At 38.6% G+C, this 21,791-nt stretch overlaps 3 protein-coding genes across 4 annotated transcripts; 1 reads left to right on the forward strand and 2 right to left on the reverse strand.

Moving 5' to 3' along the window:
• The first annotated feature begins 1,111 nt into the window (after positions 1-1,111).
• mrps30 (mitochondrial ribosomal protein S30) lies at positions 1,112-4,099 on the forward strand. The gene is made up of 5 exons (XM_010730890.3): positions 1,112-1,820; positions 2,145-2,290; positions 2,530-2,635; positions 3,374-3,550; positions 3,717-4,099. Exons 1-5 carry the CDS (start codon positions 1,214-1,216, stop codon positions 3,974-3,976), a joined length of 1,296 nt encoding a protein of 431 aa, XP_010729192.3. The 5' UTR covers positions 1,112-1,213; the 3' UTR covers positions 3,977-4,099.
• A 193-nt stretch (positions 4,100-4,292) lies between these two features.
• On the reverse strand, positions 4,293-9,735 carry emb (embigin). The gene is made up of 9 exons (XM_027275716.1): positions 9,561-9,735; positions 8,040-8,117; positions 7,742-7,925; positions 7,171-7,253; positions 6,866-7,002; positions 6,147-6,308; positions 5,768-5,885; positions 5,648-5,678; positions 4,293-5,556 (listed from the first exon to the last, which is right to left on the reverse strand). Exons 1-9 carry the CDS (start codon positions 9,631-9,633, stop codon positions 5,496-5,498), a joined length of 927 nt encoding a protein of 308 aa, XP_027131517.1. The 5' UTR covers positions 9,634-9,735; the 3' UTR covers positions 4,293-5,495.
• Positions 9,736-10,066: 331 nt separating this feature from the next.
• On the reverse strand, positions 10,067-20,717 carry malt1 (MALT paracaspase 1). Of its 2 annotated transcripts, XM_010730887.3 has the most exons (17): positions 20,423-20,717; positions 19,140-19,306; positions 18,443-18,564; positions 17,568-17,715; positions 17,203-17,381; positions 17,010-17,106; positions 16,856-16,903; positions 16,211-16,234; positions 16,065-16,109; positions 14,971-15,174; positions 14,682-14,859; positions 14,497-14,568; positions 14,276-14,403; positions 13,110-13,253; positions 12,671-12,828; positions 12,340-12,465; positions 10,067-12,159 (listed from the first exon to the last, which is right to left on the reverse strand). In XM_010730887.3, the coding sequence occupies exons 1-17, from the start codon at positions 20,569-20,571 to the stop codon at positions 11,668-11,670; spliced, it is 2,481 nt and encodes an 826-aa protein (XP_010729189.2). In that variant the 5' UTR covers positions 20,572-20,717; the 3' UTR covers positions 10,067-11,667. The 2 variants fall into 2 exon arrangements, with proteins under 2 accessions (XP_010729189.2, XP_010729190.2); XM_010730888.3 differs by lacking the exon at positions 16,856-16,903.
• Positions 20,718-21,791: the final 1,074 nt, after the last annotated feature.

A 21,791-nucleotide genomic window follows, 5' to 3' on the forward strand; every position in this document is an offset into this window, starting at 1 on the left:
TTTTTTCCCCATGATTATGTTGTGCAAAAGTCAAATTTACGACATTTTTTGAGGGCGTCCAAAGGGAGCATTTTTAAGGCTGGCTTCAAGAGCCTCGACGTTCTGTGATGCTAACACTGTTTGTACACAGTTAAATCATATAACTTAAGACTTACATTACTCAGTTTCTACATACGGGTAAAGAAGCATATGGTAATGTGTACACATGTGGTATAATTACATTTTTATTGGGACTTTTTGTGCCGTAGGGGGGCGCTGCTTTAGGAGGCTGCTAGGTCATATGTCAATGTGCCGGAAGTAGAATAAGTGATGGGAAGTTCGGATCTTTTTAGGGAGTCCGATCATTGACTCAGTTCACCAAGAAGAGTCGGCTCCCAAACAGCTCTTCATGTTACCACCTATACTTTTCATAATTCAGCCAGATTTAGCACTGTTTTGACTTATGATTTCAATGTGTACACATATATCTACTATTCATGGTGTGTGTGTGTGTTGTGTATATATATATATATATATATATATATCTATATATATATATATACCACACCACACACACACACACCCAACACACACACACCACATATAGATATATATATTATCTATATCTATATATATATATATATATATTATTGTTCTTAATAGATGGTTACGTGTTTACATATGTTGTTTTTGTTCGTTTGTATACCTGGAGTATTGTAACAAAAATAATTTCCCACTGGGATTATTAAAGTATTTCTGATTCTGATTATATATTTAATACATCCTTTGCACTGAAGTATTCAAGAGTAAAAATGACATTTTCTAATATCAATAAATTGCTGTAGCTAATTGTTTTCATTGCGTTTAGAGACCCTTGTAACTCTCCGCACAATGAATGCACTAACTTGCATGTAGAACCACTCTGCTACACAAAGCAGATAGAAACACCTATAAAACTTTTTAAAGAAGGACAGCTATTGACTGTTTGCTGCACAGTTATCATGTGTCTGTGAAGGTTTTTTTGTGGATGCTGCTTAATACGAAAGCTTGGCTTTGCAAAAATTCTGCATTCTGCCTTTGTGTTTTCAAATTTGTACAAAAAGGGTCCAAATGCTGCTTCTTTTTCTACTATCACTCAACGACTCACGGCTCCCATCGTTCACTTAAATGAGCCGGCTCTTTGAACCGGTTCGTTCACCACCTACTCATCACTAGTAGGAGACATACAAGAAACATGGCGGCCCGCACACGGCTACCCTTGCTGTTCCCTAAAAGTCTGCCTCCTTTTAGAAACCAAAGGCTTGTCCAAACCGAGGCAGCTATCAAGAAGCCCGCGTATCCCCCCATCATCCCCTCTCTCACGGCTAAAAGCAAATCCGCCCGGCAGCGCCAGGTTACGGAACAAGTAGAGAAGATACGCGCCTCTCCTGTGGAGGAGAAGCTCTCCCTCATCACTCGTATCCAGCGGATGAAATATGTGGTTTACCCTCAGACCTTCGCACGGAACGCGGACAGATGGTACCAGCACTTTACCAAGACCGCATATATCCCGGGCCTGCCCGAGAAATTCACCCAAGGTCCGGAGAGGAGCGGGGCGGAGGAGAGCTCGCCGGCAGCCGCAGCTCAGACCACAGTGGAGGGCATTGACAGTGATGCGTTCGCGGACATCCGCTCCTTGGTCAGTCGTGTGATTTTACAGGAGTACTGGCACATGAAGAAACGCAAACCTTTCCTGTACAGAAAACAGGAGCAGATGGTTGCACCTTTGCTGAGAAACCTGGTGACTGGACTCACCTACGGTCTGGCCAAACACAATCCACTCTTCCTCCACTCCAGTATAGGTATGGATGACCCATTCAACATAATCTTAATTTTTACTGCTTAATAACCGTAAAGTGCAGCAGGTTTCTTATACTGTTTAGACTCAACATCAGTGATTGTTGTTAGTTTGGCTTTTTTCCATTCAACAAAAGAAGCCAGTGTATTATTTAATTTAAGAACTATCTTCAAATCAGACCAGCTATAGTACTTAATAGTTTTTTAATACTTGAGAAACAAGTACAAAAGTATTGAGGTTTGATACTCAGACACATCACGATAATACATCAACCAATATCTGTACCGTACATCGATATTTAATTCACATGATTGTCTTTCTCTGTCAGATATTAATCCCCAGGTGAACTTTTATTGGAGGAGAGGAGAGCGAATCATCCCAAAGGGGCACCGGAAAGGCCGGCTAGAGCCAACCAGGTTCCAGATCGATGACCACCCGAACTGTCAGATCAGGATAACTCAACAACTGCCACAGGTACAAATCGTACAGGGAAAATCTTCTACTAAACCAGAGCAGGAGTATCTCAAAGCAAATCATAGCACATCACTAAACAGACAGACACTGAAAAATGTTACAAAGCCTGAACTCGACACACTTGATGCATTTCACATCAGAGGTCAAAGTATTATCAATGCTTTCTGTTTAATTTCGAGCATATGCATGATTTTTTTTTTTTTGTTCTAACCACCTTCTGTCATTTTAATCTCTCTTAGTTTACCCCGCTGGAGGCCTCCTATTCAGCTGAAGTTCCAGAAATCACATTATCTCCCAACGTGATGCCTCTGTTCAGAAGACAATATGACAACAATATCTTTACAGGTAACAAACCTGACAAAAGACCAGGCACATCCGCTCTGTCTTACTTCATCCTAGCTGCCTAAAGAAGATAAATTTAGTATGTTGTATGCTGGTTGAGTTAAATTTGTCGTCTTTCTCTTTTAAGGTCACTAGGGGGCACCAACACGCAGCTGTTCAGTCATATGCAAAAAGAATCAATACAAACAATAATACAGTACAGGAACATAAAATTGTTTCTAAAACTGTAACTAACAGCGATTTTTTTTAAATTTGTATGAGAGGTGCGGAGGTTTTCAAAGTCACAGTTTCAGTGACGTGAAAAATGATTACATTACCGAAATGAGATCACATAGAACAGCCTAGATGTGTGTGATCTGGTTTAAAAGAAAGAGCGTGCACCCCATGTACAGTACAAAGGTTCAGTCCTTACCGCAGTGGCCCGGGTTCGATTTCAAAATGTGGCTTTTTGCTGCTTGTCCCACTTTGCTGTCACTCTTCAGCAAAATGTAAAAGCGGAAATAAATAATCTGAAAAAAAGTCCGACCATTTTTATGGTAGTTAACTAATTTTTGCAGCTTTCACCTTTTCTGGCAAAGGCGGTCCCTCCTAGAGACGATAGAGAAGTTTACATGATTTAGTATATTTACATAAAAGTTTTCAGTTCTAAACTTATTGTCCTGAGAAGAAACATTTAGAAGCATGTAGGTTTTCAGCTGTGCTCAGTTTACACAAAACCCATCCTCTTGGTCTCATTAACAGGTGCCAAACTACCAGACCCCGCATGCTACGGTCACACCCAGTTCCACATGGTCCCTGACCGATACCACAGAGACCGGATGGCTCGGCAGCAACAGTCTGATCAGGTGGAGGTCTTCCTCAGAGCCAATGGACTTGCCAGCCTCTTTGCCTGGACGGGGGCTCAGGCCATGTACCAGGGTGAGTTATTAGTAAATTCATTGTCAGTAGCAGGTAAAGGTTTAAAAGAACAACAGGTAGTAAATACCAGGTGTCAATATTTGGCAAATTAATGTTTACATTTAAACTATTTTAAAGTGGACTTTTTAGAAATATCTGGTGCTTATAATTTCTCTCCCTTCTGTAGGTTTCTGGAACCACGAGGATGTCTCCAGGCCTTTTGTGTCCCAGGCTGTGATCACAGACGGCCAGTTCTTCTCTTTCTTCTGCTACCAGCTCAACACCGTGGCCCTCTCTGTGCAGACAGACGCCAACAACCCCAGAAAAAACCTCCTGTGGGGCACAGAGAGCCTGCGACTGTACGACAGTGTGCAAGATGGAGAGGTGGTGGGTCTAAATGACGGCGTCATCAAGCTTCTGGTTCAGTTCCTCATGAACCAGCCATAGATTTCTTCAGGTTTCTGTCTTTTCCTCTTTGAATAAATGTCTTAGGGGAGATGCTGGGAATCAAGAGAAAGAGCTAGAGCCTAACATGACCGGCACAAGGAAGCTTTTTCAGATTGTATAAAATGTAATTTTCAAAAAGGAAGTGAAAAACGGTGTTAAACTGTAGTACTGAAAAAATACTGCACCCACATCCCTTATTGTTATTATTATTATTGTGCAGATTGTATTTAAGCAACAATAAAACCATGCTTTTCAAATTGATGCTCTTGTGTATGCCGGTGCTTGCTACTAAAATATTAACATTTATGAGACATCCTTTTTCTTGATGAAACAATGTCCTCTTTTATTCTTTTCTACATTCTTCTCCCTTGTCAACAGTTCAGTTAGAGATCTGAGTGTGTTGCTAGTTTTTTTTCTTTTCAGTTTCAATCTTCAGACACAACCAACAAAACATGACATCACTTTATGCATCAGGCTTCCTGCAGCGCCCTCTAAAACCACCATAGAACTTTTTCCACATGAGCAGAAGTAACACCGGAAAACTATAAAATTGGTGGAGTACTCTTTTAAGTAAGCATCTAAATCAGTATAAGAAATAAGTTAATTATTATAGGCAGGTTAAACAAACGCAATGATTTCTGTAGATTTAATTTGCTTGTTTACACATACAGTTGTACACTTTTGTTGTGCAGGTTGACAACGAGAGACACACTGTTACATAAAGGTCAGTATGACTATCTTCTGATACATTGACATGAAAAAGATAAATAAGCATTTGCATATATGTTGATATTTAAGGTAGTATACAGCGTGTTAGGCACATAACTGCGAGGACAAATTATAAAAAGTGACAAAAAATCATTGCAAGCACAGTATGCATTGTTAAGTGTAAGGCACTGCTCACAAACCATAACGCGGAAATAATAGAATGAACTTGAGAGTATTTGAGGTTTAAGGTGTTACCAAAAAGAAAAAAAAGCCCTTCCTGTTTGACAGAAAGTGTGCGTACCAAATTTTCCACAGGAAGTGAGGCTATACAGGGTTCACAATTAAAATGGGTTAATGCTTTGCTCCTTTAGCCATCATGACACCACTGTTAAATAAAAACATACTGTAACCTTCCAGTGGAATAGAGTGAACAATAAATGAAATGAAAGATAAAAGAGGCGCTTATGTACGAACCAAAGGAATGACTATTAAGTGGTGGTTGTGAGTGGTGGTAAGTTTGGTGAAAATATTGGTAACACTATGTTTGATGATGGTGTTCATGCCTTCTCCATAGGTAAGTCTGCAGTTACAGGAGCACTGCAAAAACCTGACCTGATTAATAACTCATTGCATTAATCACTTTTACATAACAATTCATGAAGTACTACATAGATGAATTCATGCATAAAGTCATGAGTATTCATAAACTCTTTCCATGTTACCAAAATGTTCTTAAAATAATTGATAAGATATTGCTGTATGTCATCAGTTTTATAGAAGCTTGTGTCCGCTGGATTCAGGCCAAGGGTCTTTAAGTTTTCCGCTGTCTCATTGAAGAACTTCCCTCTAATCCATTATTTTCTCCCGGTGACCTGATAAGGGCATAAAAATTAAATTGTACATAATTAAAACAGCAGATATATACATCAAAAAACATCTTTAAACCATTCCCACAGTACTCACAGTGTGTTAGTTTGATCACTCATCATGTCTCCTGAGAATAAGACACATAAGTTAAAATACAAAATTCTGCACAGCACAATAAACACTGACATAAACAAGAACATCATGCTGCCTGACTACCTTCTGTGTCGTTTTTCTTGGAGCGACTTCTCTCAAAGAGCAGGATGGCGGTGACCAGGATGAACACTTCGGCCACGATGGCCATGAAGGGCTTCAGAGGCTCATAATAGGTGATGACCTTCAGCAGTGTGGGAAGAAGCGATCAGATTTTGTACAACAAACAGAATAAAGTTAAACCCTTAATCTCTTAGATTATTCTTTAATCTTATATTATTATAAAATATAAGAGTTAGAGTATTGTATTTTATAATCCTATTGTGTGTTTGTGGGTAAAATCTGTTACATAAATGTAACAGAGTAAAAAGTACAATCTTTCCTCTTGAATGAATGAACATACATTAGAAATAATACTTTGTCTTAGTTCCTTTTTTTTACTGACCTTCAGCTCCACGTGACCCATCGAGGTGCTGAGGGTGTACACTGCACCGCAGTAATACAAACCAGAGTCTGCCATTGTCAGGTTGTTCACCAGCAGTTTAGTCTTCCTCTCATTGTTTTTGATTTCATACCGTTGAGGCTCTGCAGCAGCAAAAATCTCCTCCTATGACAAATATCAGTCCAACAGGTCAGAGCCCATAAATATGTTTACACGTTGTGCATCAGATGGTGGCTGTCTCTATTTGATTCTCAACCATGTATGATTATGGAAATATTATAATATAATATTTTTTGTTTCACAATAAAAAAACAAAAACCAACATGTGAGAGTTTTTGAGAATGAAAGTACTTGTTACTGCAAGGGGAAGTAACGGAAGTAAAGAGGAGTTAATGTTGCTAATAAAAAAAAAAAAGCACTTCCCTTCTAACAGAGGTGACACATACATAGTGACGTGAGAAGTCGACTGTTCAAGACCTATAGTCCTCTATAATGTTCAATTTTAACTTAAGGATTACCCAGTACTGTATTTAAACACCTGCCTATGTATTTTCAGATATTTGAACATCCGCTCAGCTGTTCTGGGATTCAATTCAGCAAACATGTATTACTAGAAAGAAGAGTTCTAATCAGGCAAATAAGTAAAAACATCTGTGTGTTTACGGTAAAACTCATGTTAAAAAAGTGTCAATCAAACATCATCCCCTTAAAAGCTCACGCACCTTGTCTGTGCCATTTGCTTTATACCACTTCCAGGTGTTCGGCATTGGTTTGCTATCTTCCATTTTACATGTAATCACCCCAGAGTCCCCTACATAGGTAACTACTGGCTTATCTCGTATCTCACCAATCTGTGGAACTGGTGGACAACAATGAAAAAGAGCACAATAATAATGAGAAAATGACACTTCAAACATAACTAACACACTAACTCAGTGCAAAAATATTGATGTTCATCATAAATAAGCAGCAAGGACTGAGCTGAGCTGATAACAACATAATTGTTGGTAGTGATATATTTACATACCTGCCACAACAAAGTCTATTTTGACTTCACTTTCAAACACACACGAGTAATTTCCAAGGTTCTCTTCACTGACAATGTTGAACCTGTAAAGAGGAAATAGATAGAGATTTTACACCAAAACAGATTTCACGTCTATAAAACATGACTTATAATTTAACAGAAATAGTAGTGGTAACAACTTCAATAAAGCCTTTTTCTAATTTGAAAAAAATGAATCTAAAATTGACAGTGCAGACTGATATAACCATACTTATATTTATAGCAACCATATTGCCTCACAGATGTCTTTTGCTGTATATATTTTTTAGATTTGTACATCTTTATTATATATATATATTTTATATACTTTTCTTTTTACATCTTTTACTACACTTGTGTCCATACTGTTTTAGACAAGAGAGAAACGTAATTTCGATGCTCTGTATGTCCTGTACACATAGCAGCATTGACAATAAAGTTGACTTTGACTTTGATAAAAGCCAGTTTTGAGACTTCCAACTCAAGTTCTCAGGCTACTATATATAAATAATGTACATTTAATTTGTATTTGTACTATTGTATAAGTACTTACACTTGTTGGAGTTGATACTGCTCATTCTCCAACTGCACTGTGAGGTGGCTGTTCTCAATTTCAAGCCCATCTTTTCTCCAGAACCCAGTTATGTTTGATTCTTTGTTCTGATGACCAGTCCAGGTACACACCAGTTCCAGATTTACTGGGTTCAACAGTTCAACTTTCTCAATCTGACCTTCACCTGTGTGGAGAGTTGTTCAAACACAAACACCGTGGAAAATCACACTTATGGGTGACAAATGGTGAAAAAACAAATGTAACATACTTTAATGGACTGATATTTGAAAAAAGATACCTTTAAAAGCAGCACGCCTTACATCTCTTGGCAGTGAATCGATGGGAACCAGCGGTGGGGGCGTTGGGTCAGGTGATGCTGGCAAGAAAACCATAATTACATAAACACACATAAACCTGAATGTTTGCATGTCAGGTTTAAATAAAATAAACATAAAATGTAACACTGTTGGTTCATGCAAGGTCAGAACAGAACTACAAAAAAAAATGTGCACAAAAAAAAAGTTGTTTACTTTGCTGCTATGGTGGTTTATTGCTACGGTGATCATGGTGACTAAGGAGTTATTAGAATCAAAATCACTTTTATTAATCAGGTGTGCGTACACACACAAGGAATTTGTCTTTGCTCTAGATGTACTGTACATCTATTAATTTATGCGTTAAAAAACTGTTTGTTTTTTTTAAACTAAATCTTTTTAATGTAGCTCCTCTCAGCTGCTTTGACCTCTGTCGTCAGTGTGTTTCTGGTCTAGTTATACAGGATTCTGAAAGGCCATGGTGGGCACACGTCTTCATAAAAACTGATCAAAAACACTGTTCCTCCACTTTGGCCTTGTTGGTGTTTTTTCTCCACATTGTTCATCCGGTCAGCCAGATGTTGTATTTATTGTTGTAGGGTTTTATAGAGAAATCTAGGCTATATTTACAAGTGCTAAGTTGAAGACCTTTCGAAGAGGTGTTCGGGCGTCTTCATGGTGTTGCTGCATTTGTTTGTTTGTGTGTTGTAAAGTTGCTATGTGGTTGTTGTTGTGGTTGTTCTGTAATAATAACTATGTTGTCTGCCTAAGCGTTGCTTTTGTAAATTTCCATGGTATTTGCAGTCGTAACTAGGGTGTTGCTATGGAGTTATGAGATGGTTCTTAGGTGGATATATTAAGGGTGGTTGATATGTATATATTATTAATTTTTACATACAAAGAGAGGCATCTTAAAGTCATCGCTGAGTCATAATGAAAAAATAACAATACTATATAAATATATATATATATGGCTGAGACAAACAAAAACTTAAAATAACTGCATTCATAAATATCTCCAGGATGATAAAATAAGAAAAAAATTTGCTCTGAAAAGTCTTACTCCTGTTCCAGATTGCAGTGGTATTATGATAAAAGTAATATGTTCATTTCCCGAGTCTCTAATTTTTTTAATACTCCACAAAAAGATATAACCTATTCTTCAGATATTACATCAAAGGTAACTGGGTACAACCAGTTTTTCCACATACAGTCAATATTTATTATTCATTCATTAAATAAGTAATTGCTCTTGTTTTAAATATAGAGTTGTCCCATGATAATGTAAATACTGTGTTAGAGGATTTTCTTTTGGGGGACGTCAAAAAGGCAATAAACACTGACTGTCTGCAACTTCAAATCATTATAGTAGATACAGTGATGGTGTGGAAATCCTATGACATTTTTTTCAAGGTTGCTGATAATTTAGTGGAGAAAATAGAAAGCAGAACAAGGTTTTCAACATAACCGTAAACAGTCAAAATGAAACCCAAATAGTCATTTACTTGTATTGATGTGTCTGCAGGAGACGAGAAGCAGAAGGATCTGAAAAATGAGCTGCTTCCAGGAGGCTAACATGATTATTATTCTTCTGTCTTCTCTGTAGCCAGGTTTCTCACTTGTCCTCTCTCTGCCTGCTGCATCGTCCTCTCTACCTCCCCCCTCCTCCCTCAGCTGCGCAAGTGACGCAGCTATGATATCACCCTGCAGCCTGTGGGTGGCTGACTCTATCCATTATTTAATCATACAGGGTTTACCTTCTCAATGTTGCAGTTTGATGTCCTGCAGGGTTGTGTATGGAACAGAACATGCCAAAATAAACACTCCTATTCTTGGAAGTAAAATGTGTGTCGTTGGATTAAAAAAAAGATATATATTAAACCTGTCCTGACCTGAGTGCTATTATGTTGCTACTGTGCACCAGGACCAGGCAGCTGAAGGTCACATGACCTGCCTGCATTCATTAAAACAGCCACGAGTAGAAACAAATTACTATTATTACTGTAACTGATTCACTTCCTTATACAGTTTATTTTTTTGTAGATTCATAGATAAAACCATAAATTCTGTTTTGACAAAATACATGTCAAAAGAGACACTTTTAAACTGTCACTTGAGCAAGTAATCGCTCACCTACTTGAGTACTTCTACTTGAGTAAAAGCTCTCTTTCCACCCCTAGAAACAACCCCCATGAACAATATTTAGAGTTAAACAACCTTAGGTTGAACAGGCTAAAAAGTGTAAAGGGCACCGTTGATATTCACAAGAACACACACGTCTAACTACATTTCACACACTTCTTGGATTCACCTTACCAGATTAGGTGTGCTCATATTTCTCATTTGTTCTCCATTCTTTCCACATCAGTACATTTCGTTACTAAATTCTGTCTTTACAGTTATTTGTCCATTTCTGTTTCGTCTCTTTCCTCCAGTGTTGCTTTATATGTTGTTCCTCTCACTAATACTTTGAATAAATACTGCATAAAAACAGTTTTAACTTATTCTCTCTTGGCTGCCTCTGTCACTACTGGAGACATCCTGGCACAGGACTCGTGGTTTCTTATGTAAAGAGATTAATTCTCCATGTGACAGTGTGGCACATGGAGAATTAATCTCTTTACATAGGGTTAAATATACAATAAGACTGTGGAGCAGCACGTTATGTCTGTGCTTACTGGCCTGTTGAGTTCTTAAAGTGACCATGTGTTACACAAATTACAGTGAATAAAAGTCTGACTTATTATACCCTTATTTTACAATCATATATGGACCTCATGCTATGGAAATAATGTCAATAAAGTGTGGAGTGGACTATGTCGGTCTGTGACTATTCTCTCTTTTTTTTTTAGAAAGTTTCATGGTTCACTGAGGAGCAGCCAACACGAATGAAGTCGACTGCTCACCCAGGATATAAGAGGAGCTGCTGAAATTGGGTACTGCAGGCAGGTCAAGAGAGTTAGGGCCAGAGAAAGTCCTGATGGAGGCCTTCTACTGCCATCCTGAGGAGGACTGCTAGAAACACAGAAAAACAGCTCACAGTTGGTTGAGGTTTAAATAGGATTGATTGACTGTAGTTTTTAACCAGCACTTTCTCTCCTCAGTTAATCACATTACACAAAAGTCTGTTTACAGCTGCAGATACTTCTTCCAACTGCACAGCAGAGGGAGCTCCTGTAAACGCAGACTACTGAATAAAATGCTGTTTTCGCCTTTTGTGCTGATTGATTTATACCTTATGTTCTTAATATTAATGCCCATTTAATTTACGTGCATTTGACTCATACTTCTCAATATACATAATAGTCAAACAGTTTTCATAAAAATACAAAAAGATGTGTCATGTCATGTCTTCTACCGTGCAGCATCTATGATCTTTGCTCCTCTGCCAGTTTACTGAAATACACTTTTTCATTCTTCTAAAAGTTTATTTACAAAACTCTTTAAAATTCAAGTACAAAAGTCAGTGTAAAGCTTGTTGAGGCAAATAATGCTTATAATTTGAAGAATATAATACCCTAAAAAAGCTTACGTCACATAATGTAACAGCAAGAGCAGCAGTATTTCAGATACACTGTACACACTATACTATAGACATTTAAAGCTGTTTCACTACTGCTGAAGCTGCAGACTGTTGATGAACACAGTCTGCAGTTCAGTGATATCATCAGAAGCCTCTATAGGGATGCTGTGCCTGCCCGGCGAGCTTGAAAGCCCACCAGGAGAGCCATACGCAGGATCATAGCAAGACTGGCTGAGGTTGTCATAGTAGGAATCCCCACTGCAGCCACCCGCTGCACCCTGAAGACGCTCGTAGACGTCCAGGTAGTTGTTTTGTGGCGACAGGCGGCTGTAATCCTGGGCTTGGTACAACCCATGATGGAGGTGGAGGCGGTGTTCAGGCCCGGGGCTGTGACAGGGGCTGTGGGACGGGCTGTGGGGCATCATGCACGTCTGCAGGCAGCTATTTCGCCGCATGGCCCGGTGCAGGTCCAGACGGGCGATCAATGGCTTGCCAATGTTGATGCTTTTGGCCCAGTGGACTGGACCATCATCCATGGCGGTAAAGGTACCCTGAAGGCACACGGTGAAGACCAGCTCCTCCTGTTGAATGTGGGGTTAGAGGACAAAAAGTACTATTAAGAAACACAGAGGTCAGAGGATAAATCCTTGTGATGTTGATGATCCCCTGATTTTTCCTCTAGTGCCACCAGCAGGTGACACTAGAGGTTAGGCTACAGTATAGGCCAAAATATCTTGTGAGAAGGAATGCTGAGTTTTTACCCTGAGCTTCTGCAGCGAACTGACTCTGGTGTACAGACAGTGCTGCGGCAGGCTGCTGGACAGAAAGTAGATCCCGGTCTCCTCTGGAGTCTCTCTGTTCATCTCTTTAGGATCCACATCAAGATCCTGCAGTGTACAATATGCACAAACAGATATGCACACACCCACTGTCAAAATCATTTTAGATGCATTTACAGTACATGCATTTTGTGGCTTTGCTACAGAGCCGACAGTTTTATCATAAACACTTCAAGTTCTTGTTAGATTTGTGACAAAGATGAGAAATGCACTGCTCCTTCTTAGTAATGTGTGATTGTGACAACATACTGACCTGAGAGAAGTCAGTGACGTGAGCCTGACAAAAGGACATGTCCTCTGGTTTCTTTATGATGTGAGTGTAAATGACGAGCACATTGGAGAACTCTGCAGCGAAGCCCAACTTGATCTGAGCCCCGCAGTCAAAGTTGAGACACATACTCTCGGGAAGCTCTGGAGTAACATAAAAAAAACATTTCAAGACATTCCTACCTGGTCAAAATAATCTCAACAAAACTACCAGATTGTGTTATTTGTTTCTGTTTTCCAAGAGCAAATATTTATTCGCTGATAGTAGAAGAACAGGTGATAACCTGAGGTTTCTCGCTTTCAAATCTGCTGCTAAGTCACCATGTGTGCAGTTCTGAGCTGCAGGAATCAAATAGGGGGTTTTCCAGTGCGGTGATAACAGGTGAACAAACATGTAAAAATGAAGCAGAGAGTTTAAACCTTACCGTGAGCCTTTGCCCACTGGCGGCTGTGAGTGTGATCAGCACTGTCGCTGGGCAGAATAGGATCGGTTAGAGCTCTCCTCTCTGACAGACTACTGCGGATCTCCAGAGCTTGCTTCCCCTTCGTGGCATCAAACTGACCCATGTCTGGATACATAAAAAAATTGCAAATCACATGTCAGCAAGACCCCCGTTACATGAGCCGAAACAGGGTCCAACCAAAAGCATTTGTAATACTCTGGGGAGGCAGGGAGTCCAACCAAAAGCATTTGTAATACTCTGGGGAGGCAGGGAGCATTTTATTCTACAATTAATTCACACATCCTGTATGTTGTTTAATATTAATTTAAATATAAAGAGCAAATTACAGCGACATTTTTCTTCATTAACAGTGCATTTAAAAGTAATCTCCATTAGCCCACAAGAAAGCTAATGCAATTTGGACAGTTATAATGCATTTCACACATTTCACTAAGTATTGAAACATAAACTTGAACAGAACCTGTAGGAAACATAGTAACTGTAAAACAATCACATTTTATAACCATCACTGCAAGAACATTTTCTTCATACAAATGTTCTTTTCTAATTCTTCATGGTAACCTACTCATTATTTAAAAAAATAATAAGATAATTAAAATTATCAGCGCGACTGGTTTTCAATCAACCTAAAAGGTCACATGTCACCCCACTCTTTAGCGACCTGCACTGGCTGCCTGTAGCTGCCAGAATTAAACACAAAGCTCTGACGCTAGCCTACAAAACCATCTCAGGATCTGCCCCTGCCTATCTCAGCGTCTTACTAAAGGCTCACGTCCCGACCAGGGCGTTACGCTCCGCTCATACAAACCGTCTAGTTGTACCCTCGCCTCTCGCAAAGCGAGGTCACTCTAAACTCTTCTCTGTGGTCGTCCCCAAATGGTGGAATGACCTACCAACGGCTACTAGAACAGCAACATCCCTTTCGACCTTTAAAAAACTTGTAAAAACCTTTCTGTTTCGAGAATGCTTCCCTGACTAACAAAACTAACAAAACTAACAACTACTCTGTGCTCCTTTACACCTTTCTCAGCTTATGTCCTCCTCTGTAAGTCGCTTTGGATAAAAGCGTCTGCTAAATGCAATGTAATGTAATATGTAATGTAATTATATTTCTGTTCCTCTCTCACCCTCAGCGACTCTGTCCAGCACCACGGTGATCTTCTCATCATCTAGCAGTCGCTTCTTCAAAAACTTGACAAACACACCGTTGGTGAAGCCACTGGAGCTCAGCTCAAAGGCCTCAGCGTCTTGGCACCTGAACAGCCAAACCAAGAATAAAGCATTTTATAATCTCACAAACCAATGTGTGTATGAATTTAGTTCTGAATACTCGATGTTGCAAACTTACGTAGCGTATCCAAAGACAATGTTGGCCGTAACCCTCAGGACAATGTTTGGAGTGCTCTCATCATGAATATTCCTAAAAAAATAATATATCTGTGAAAATCCCAGACAGCTCTATTCTGAAGAAAAAAATATTTCTGGGTAGTGTTGTAAAATTACAAACAGAAAACTATGCAAACTAACACTCACCTCTTTCTGCACATGTCCAGCAGAAACACATTGAGCCCTGTCTCCTTCTCCTGCATCAGTTTAAGGATGCTCTGCACACATAAACAGTTGGCCGAGCGGTACGGGTTTGGTGCGTCTACTGGTACCATGAAACTGTTGCCGTAGTTCTCATATCCATGGCCGGCGTAGTACAACAGACCTAAAAAGAGAAGTGTGTATTGTATTACTTCAGTCAGAGTTTCAGTCACTCTAAACGAATCACTATGTTTTAGGATGGGTGTGTCCACATATTTGTAAAATCCCAACATACCATAGACTCCCTTGTGAAGCAGCAGCAGGAACTCATCGACAGCGTTTCTCATCTCGGACTCTGTGAGGTCCAGCAGTGACACTACTTGAAAGTTTAGCTGTCTTAGGAGGTTTGTGAGGTCGTACACATCCACCATGGGAGCCTTGAGCTGCGGGTGGTTCTGGTAAGACAGATTGCCGATCAACAGGGCCACTTTGTCAGTCGCTGGAACAGGACACAGGAGAAAAAACGTACTGTTAAACTGACAAGTTAAGACAGTGAATGCTCTTAACAATCTCTCTATAGAATATATGTAAATAAAAAAGAAAACGCAAGTCTAAAAATTCAATATATATAATATATACATTCAATTATTATTTTGTTAATAACCTTTAAAATCCGGTTGGTAAAAAAATTGTGACCAAAGCCTATAGCCGGAAAATCGAAAAGGTGTAAATTAAAGTTTTTTTATTGGCTGATAAACATATCTATACATCTAAGACATATCTAAAGAAATGTCCGACACCGTACAGAACATCAGAACATCTGTTAAGGCTTGTTTTTTTGTGTTGTGTGTGCTCTCAGAAATATTGAATCTTAGCTTATCTTTAGCTTAGTTTATGAAGATTTACTGTTCCGATTTTTCTCTTTGCCACACTGACCCATCCTTCATTGTTCTTCGTTTTTGTGTACTTTGTATACAGCAAGGACAGAACTCAACTTTCCTAAATCATTTACAAAGTTTGTGCCAGTAATTCAGAGAGCAAGTCCGTACAAGTCACAATTTCAAAAAAAACACCGACAAGAAGGAAGCTTATCATATTGGGCTGAATATCACAATAACAATAATGGCGGTTTGATACTATCTTTTGAGGTATTCTTCTCTCATGTTGTACTTCATCAGTGTTACTTTGTCCATCTGTGTGGCTGCTAGAATTATATGTTACATTAAAGCTGCAAGTTTCACATCTTTATTTTAGTGTTCATGTTAACACGGGAACTGATGGTAGATCAGGAGCGCGAGACATAGAGAGGAACTATGCATCAGCCATATAAATCACTAGCATGAGTAGAGACATACAGTAATCATATTTTAATAATACACTAACACTTACCATAAAGTTGATCTGGAATACTATTGAGGAAAAATTCACTGGAGCCTAAAATCATAAAGTCACAGTAAACACACAACAATGGATCATGAAGCAGGTTATTGTGTAAGGGAGGAAATATGAATTTGAATTAGTATGATGACTCTTACCTCCTCCAATGGCGTAAACATCATCTAGGAATCAAAAATACAAATACATTACCCTCAGAACAACATTTTGATTCAGGAAATTAGTCAAAGCCTTGCATTAACAGTGGAGACGATCTCTTAACATTCATGCATACAAATTAACTAATCATCATTCAAATTTAATGGTGGTTATTCTGTTTTTCCCAATACCTTCTTGTCTGTGTAAGCCTCAAGTACCCCGTTTCCTCCTGAATACAGCACTAATCTTTGAGGCACTATTATATGGTTTCATTTTTTAGAAAAGGCTCAGTAAGCTGGAAAAATAAACTACAGTCACTGTGTTCATTGAGACAAAGTGACACAGTGTCTGTCGGACAACAATGGACGTCTATGACGCAGAGGAATAAGATATATCTGGCTTTGTGACACAGACAATTCTAGTTAGGTTAAAGGAGCAATTCAGATTACAGTGATGACATTAGTCAAATCAAAAATTCATGCACATGAAATCTCGAGATTAAACCCCAGGAGGTCGGTTGGAGGATGGTTAGTATTTATGTGACTATTCCCACATGCAGTTACGGGGGTTAAGATCATTCATTTTCATGCAGCTATTGTTACCCTCTTGCCATCTGATACACCATACACCAGTCCTTTGAACTCTACCTTCAGAGCACTCCATTGCCCCTGAAAACTGGACTGATATCCTTGGTGCTTTCAGTCAAGAACAGAGCAAATAATCACTTGGGTGTGATAATAACAGAGTTGGTTTTACTGTAATTACAAGATCAGAAAAAAAAAGTACTGAAATGTGACATACCTATCACAACATCAACTTCATTGGTCCACATTCTCTCAGAGCTGCTGCTGATCTCACAACGATACCTGCCGTGTTGATCCTGCATCGCATGAGGAACCTGAAACCAGAGACACTTTTTTATTAAGCCTTCCTCCCATTTAGTGAACTACAAATGGAAACTTTTTTAACATCATGTCTAACACCTGTTCCTCACCATGAGTTTCCTTTTTGTGGCATTGGGGATCGGGACTCCATTTCTATGCCACTGATATCGAGGGATCGGCCGACCCACTGCACCACAATCCAGCTGCAGGTTTTCACCAACATGTAGCCGCTGCGACTGAGGCTGGATTACCAACTTCAGCCGACCTTCTAAGGAATGATAACTCTGCCCTGGTGGTGGAAGGACAGGACACAACATTATGCACTACATCCAGTTAAAAGATTCACTCTCAAACAACTTACCTATTCTAAAGATGTAAGCAAATCTTGTCCTGTGACTAATACAGACATCTCAAATATAAAAACAGAATTACACAGCACACAGCAGTCCCAACTAAAACACCTGTAATATCTCACCGTAAGACATGGCGACATTCATGACATCCACCTGAGCCCACTGGCTGAATTCAGAAGTTTCTCCACAATTGACCCTGCAGATGTAAAAGCCAGCATCCTTCAGATGGACTGGACTGATCACCAGGTCTGGAGAGTTGCCATTTGGCACCTGAGGTTGTGAAAATGTAAATCATCAATATGCAAGTTGTAACATCACCCCAGTCCAAAAGAGAACCAGCTTCACTAAGTGCTACTCTACTATTCCAGTGTGCCTCATACATGAGATGCAGAGTTTAAGTGTTACAGCATGGTTACCAAGATACAGCTTTAGAGGTGAAGAGGATTGTGAAAAGGGAGGCAAATTATTGAAGGGAGGATGGATGAGAGTCAGAAACGTTTTGTGAAATGATATCTACATTTTAGACTGCAGTTAAAATCAGGTATGCATCCTGGAAGGCTCAAAGTCTTTATAATGATCTTTTATTGTGTTTAGGTTCCTTGCTGACAAGGAAAGGAAACACCAATGCTATTTATGTCAGCATTATACACTGGAATGCAGCCCTGCCGTCGGAGCGGCTCACCTGGTGATTTATATGTTTGTTCTTCAGCCAACACAAAAACGACAGGGCCATAAAGTTGCATCATGGAGTCATGAGTAGGCATTATTTATGTGTGAACAAAAGAAATACTGGCAGAGAAGATTTCAAACCCATGCCATGCACTGTAATGTAATGTTTTACCTGTACATTCCCTTTGTCCTGAGACAAAACTGTTTGAATGATAGTGAATAAATTTCAATGATACTGACATAAAACATCTCACAAACAGCTTACTTTAAAGTCAGAAAAAGTGCAGTGTGTCTGTATGTTAATGGAGGAGTGGGGTTCATAGCTCACCTCTTCCTTGGTCTTGAACCACTGGTACTGTACTGGAGATTTGCCCACAGCATGGCAGGTGAGGCGTAGATTGTGGCCAGATATAAGAGCTACAGACTGGGGCTGAATGAGGATCTGCAAGGCTGCAAGAAGACTTTCACTGTGAATTCACATTTTGTCTCACTGTATTCACTGTATATCACTGTATATCACTGTATATATATATATATATATATATATTATCTCTATATATCTATATATATATATATTATATATATCTATATATTTATCATATATATATATATTAGTATATATATATACACACACACACAACACACCACACCACACACACACACACACATATATACATATATATATATATTAACATGTGACATACCAGGAACAAAGACAGTTTCATGATGTTTCATGATGTGCTACATATCGTAAAAACATAAAGAGGCAATTTACTTCCCCCAAGTGTGAGATATATCATATGTTTCCTCTTTCAAAAGCCCAAAGCTGATTTAACCCTTTTTCCAGTGAGAAGCTTATATAATGTTGCACTGATGATAAACTGTTGTGGCAATGTACTGTAAGTGGTATCTAAAGTCAGTCATAAATTCCCCTTTAAGCTAAAAATACAACACAAAGAACATAGATTAACCTAGTTTGGATACTTGACAACACATTTACAGGCCTGGGGCGGTTTTTATTGTACCTGATGGTTTCACACACTGAAGGGCCTCAGAGTTGCCGAGAGTTTGAAGGTAGTCAGTGAGGTGACCCATGGTGCATCCTCGTTCTCCCATTAGCCTCAGCAGCATGCGGCTCGGGCTGCCCTCCAGCTCCAACACCTTCAGAGAGCACATCTCCATGTCGTCTGAGCTGGAGAACGATGCAGGAGATTGACGACACATCGTAGTTAAGGATTATTGATTTGACAGATTTGCAGGAAGATACAAAAGTAGATCACAAAATAAGTTGCTATATGCAGGCAGAAGTTGGACAGCATTAACACAGTATCCAGGTGATAGTATGATATAGTCAAAGCTGCATAACGGGGGCTTTGATGAAAAAACAAGAGGATTTATTTGAGCTAAGCACTATTTTTTAGATCTTGTAATTTCAATTGAAGGTACACTAGTGATCTAAATGTAAACTGTAGGACATTAACTCCAAAACTGTACTAGCAACTGCAGATTTCTAAAAACAATGAGTAATACCAGAAAATGACCAAATCTATAATAGTTTGTATCTGTATCTTTGCTATTAAGTTACTCAGTACTTAAGTACTCAGTTATACACAGTATGTGATAATAAACCTGTGATGCATAAAGTCAAAGCACAGCTTTATGTTTCATCTGACTCACCTGTACATTTTAATTTATTATATTCACAATATCTATCACTATTTACCTGATGCTTGCACATACATAGTGAAAAGTAGTATCATCATCATAACAATATATCCTTCATAGTCCTGTGATGTACTAAACATAACATAACATGATATAACATGATATAACATGACATAACATAACATAACATAACATAACATAACATAACATGATATAACATGACATAACATAACATAACATGATATAACATGATATAACATGATATAACATAACATAACATGATATAACATGACATAACATAACATAACATGATATAACATAACATAATATATCATAACATAACATGATAACATAACATGATATAACATGACACAACATAAAATAAAATAAAATATCATAACATAACATGACATAACATAACATGATATAACATGACATAACATAAAATAAAATAACATAACATAACATAACATAACATGACATGACATAACATAACATAACATAACATAACATAACATGATATAACATGACATAACATAAAATAAAATAAAATAACATAACATAACATGACATAACATAACATAACATGACATAACATAACATAACATAACAAATCACGCAATTTGAATTACTTTCAGCCTACCTGACTTTAAACCGTCTTTCATTGCCGACTATCTCTCCAAGTTTTCGCCATCCTTTATTGCTGGATTTGTCCAACACCTCACAGAGCCTCCTCACGACCGGCTCTTTGAGCAAGTTGATCTTCGTGGACCGGTCCAAAGTATCCGACATGGCAGCCAGGAAGAAAGATTTACCATCAACGTGCTTCTATCAGGCTGTTATTACACTTGGCACTAACTGACTTCAAGACAAAACAGTCTACTTCCTGGAAGAAACGGTAAAAGTGAGAGAGAAGACACACCTACTGCACCGTCTTGGTTTTCCCCCCTACACACACACGCAGCTGCGGGCTGCTTTTGTCAAAGAGTGTGTGTGCATCAAGATAATGAACTGTAGGTTCGCATTACCGCCTCCTTCAGGATGTAATCGTCCACTGGTATCATATTCTACTACAGCATTGTAATTAATCCTGTCACCTTGTAATCATAGCCTTTTTTTTTACTCTTCATACATCCTGCAGAGATCAAAACGTGCTCCACTGCCTCCATTTCAAGAAATACTATGAAGTGCCCATTCTGAACCTGCCCTACAGATTCAACACAAGTATATATAAATCAGACTTTTATTTATAATATGTCTTAAAACTTTGAGCAAGTCAATATAAAAACAGGTGAGTTTAACTGTTTTAAATGTCCACAATTGTTGAGGTTGTATCTTTGGCTGTGTTGCATTTGTTGTCTGTCATTTTTGAATGTGAAGCATTGTATAGCCTACTTTTAGGAGTACAATTTCTTTTTTTTGAGGACTTCATATAATATTTGCATGGTGCAACTCTGTTGTAACTTATAGGTCTATTATCGTTTCAATGAAAAACACAGGAATGTAAGAAACTGTAAGTCAAGTGTGAATATTTCAGGTCCAGTGTGTAGGACAAACATGATATAAATACACTTAAACATTTAAATACACTTTTGATTTCCATATAAAAAATATGAAAGCAGGGTTATCACTGAATCTACAGTTGCATACCTGTACCTACCTACCTAATTTAAATCAAATCAAATTATTTTTTATTTGTATAGGCCAAAATCACAAAATACATTTGCCTCGGAGGGCTTTACAATCTGTACAGGGAGTGACACCTTAACCTGCCCACAAAAAACACTTTCAACAGGGAAAAAAGGACGGACAGACGTGCAATGGATGTCACGTGTACAGGACAAATCAAACAAACATATTGTACAATTACAATGACTGACAAAATGACAATGAATCACAATGAATGATAAAATGATTACAGTAGCAGTGGAACCTGTGATAGAGACAGAGAGACACAGATGCACAGCAGCAGCTGGGATCGTGCCAGTTCCGAAGTAAACTCAGATTGAGGT

Source organism: Larimichthys crocea, chromosome III, assembly GCF_000972845.2.
Source record: "Larimichthys crocea isolate SSNF chromosome III, L_crocea_2.0, whole genome shotgun sequence".
In the NCBI taxonomy this organism is placed as follows: domain Eukaryota; kingdom Metazoa; phylum Chordata; class Actinopteri; family Sciaenidae; genus Larimichthys; species Larimichthys crocea.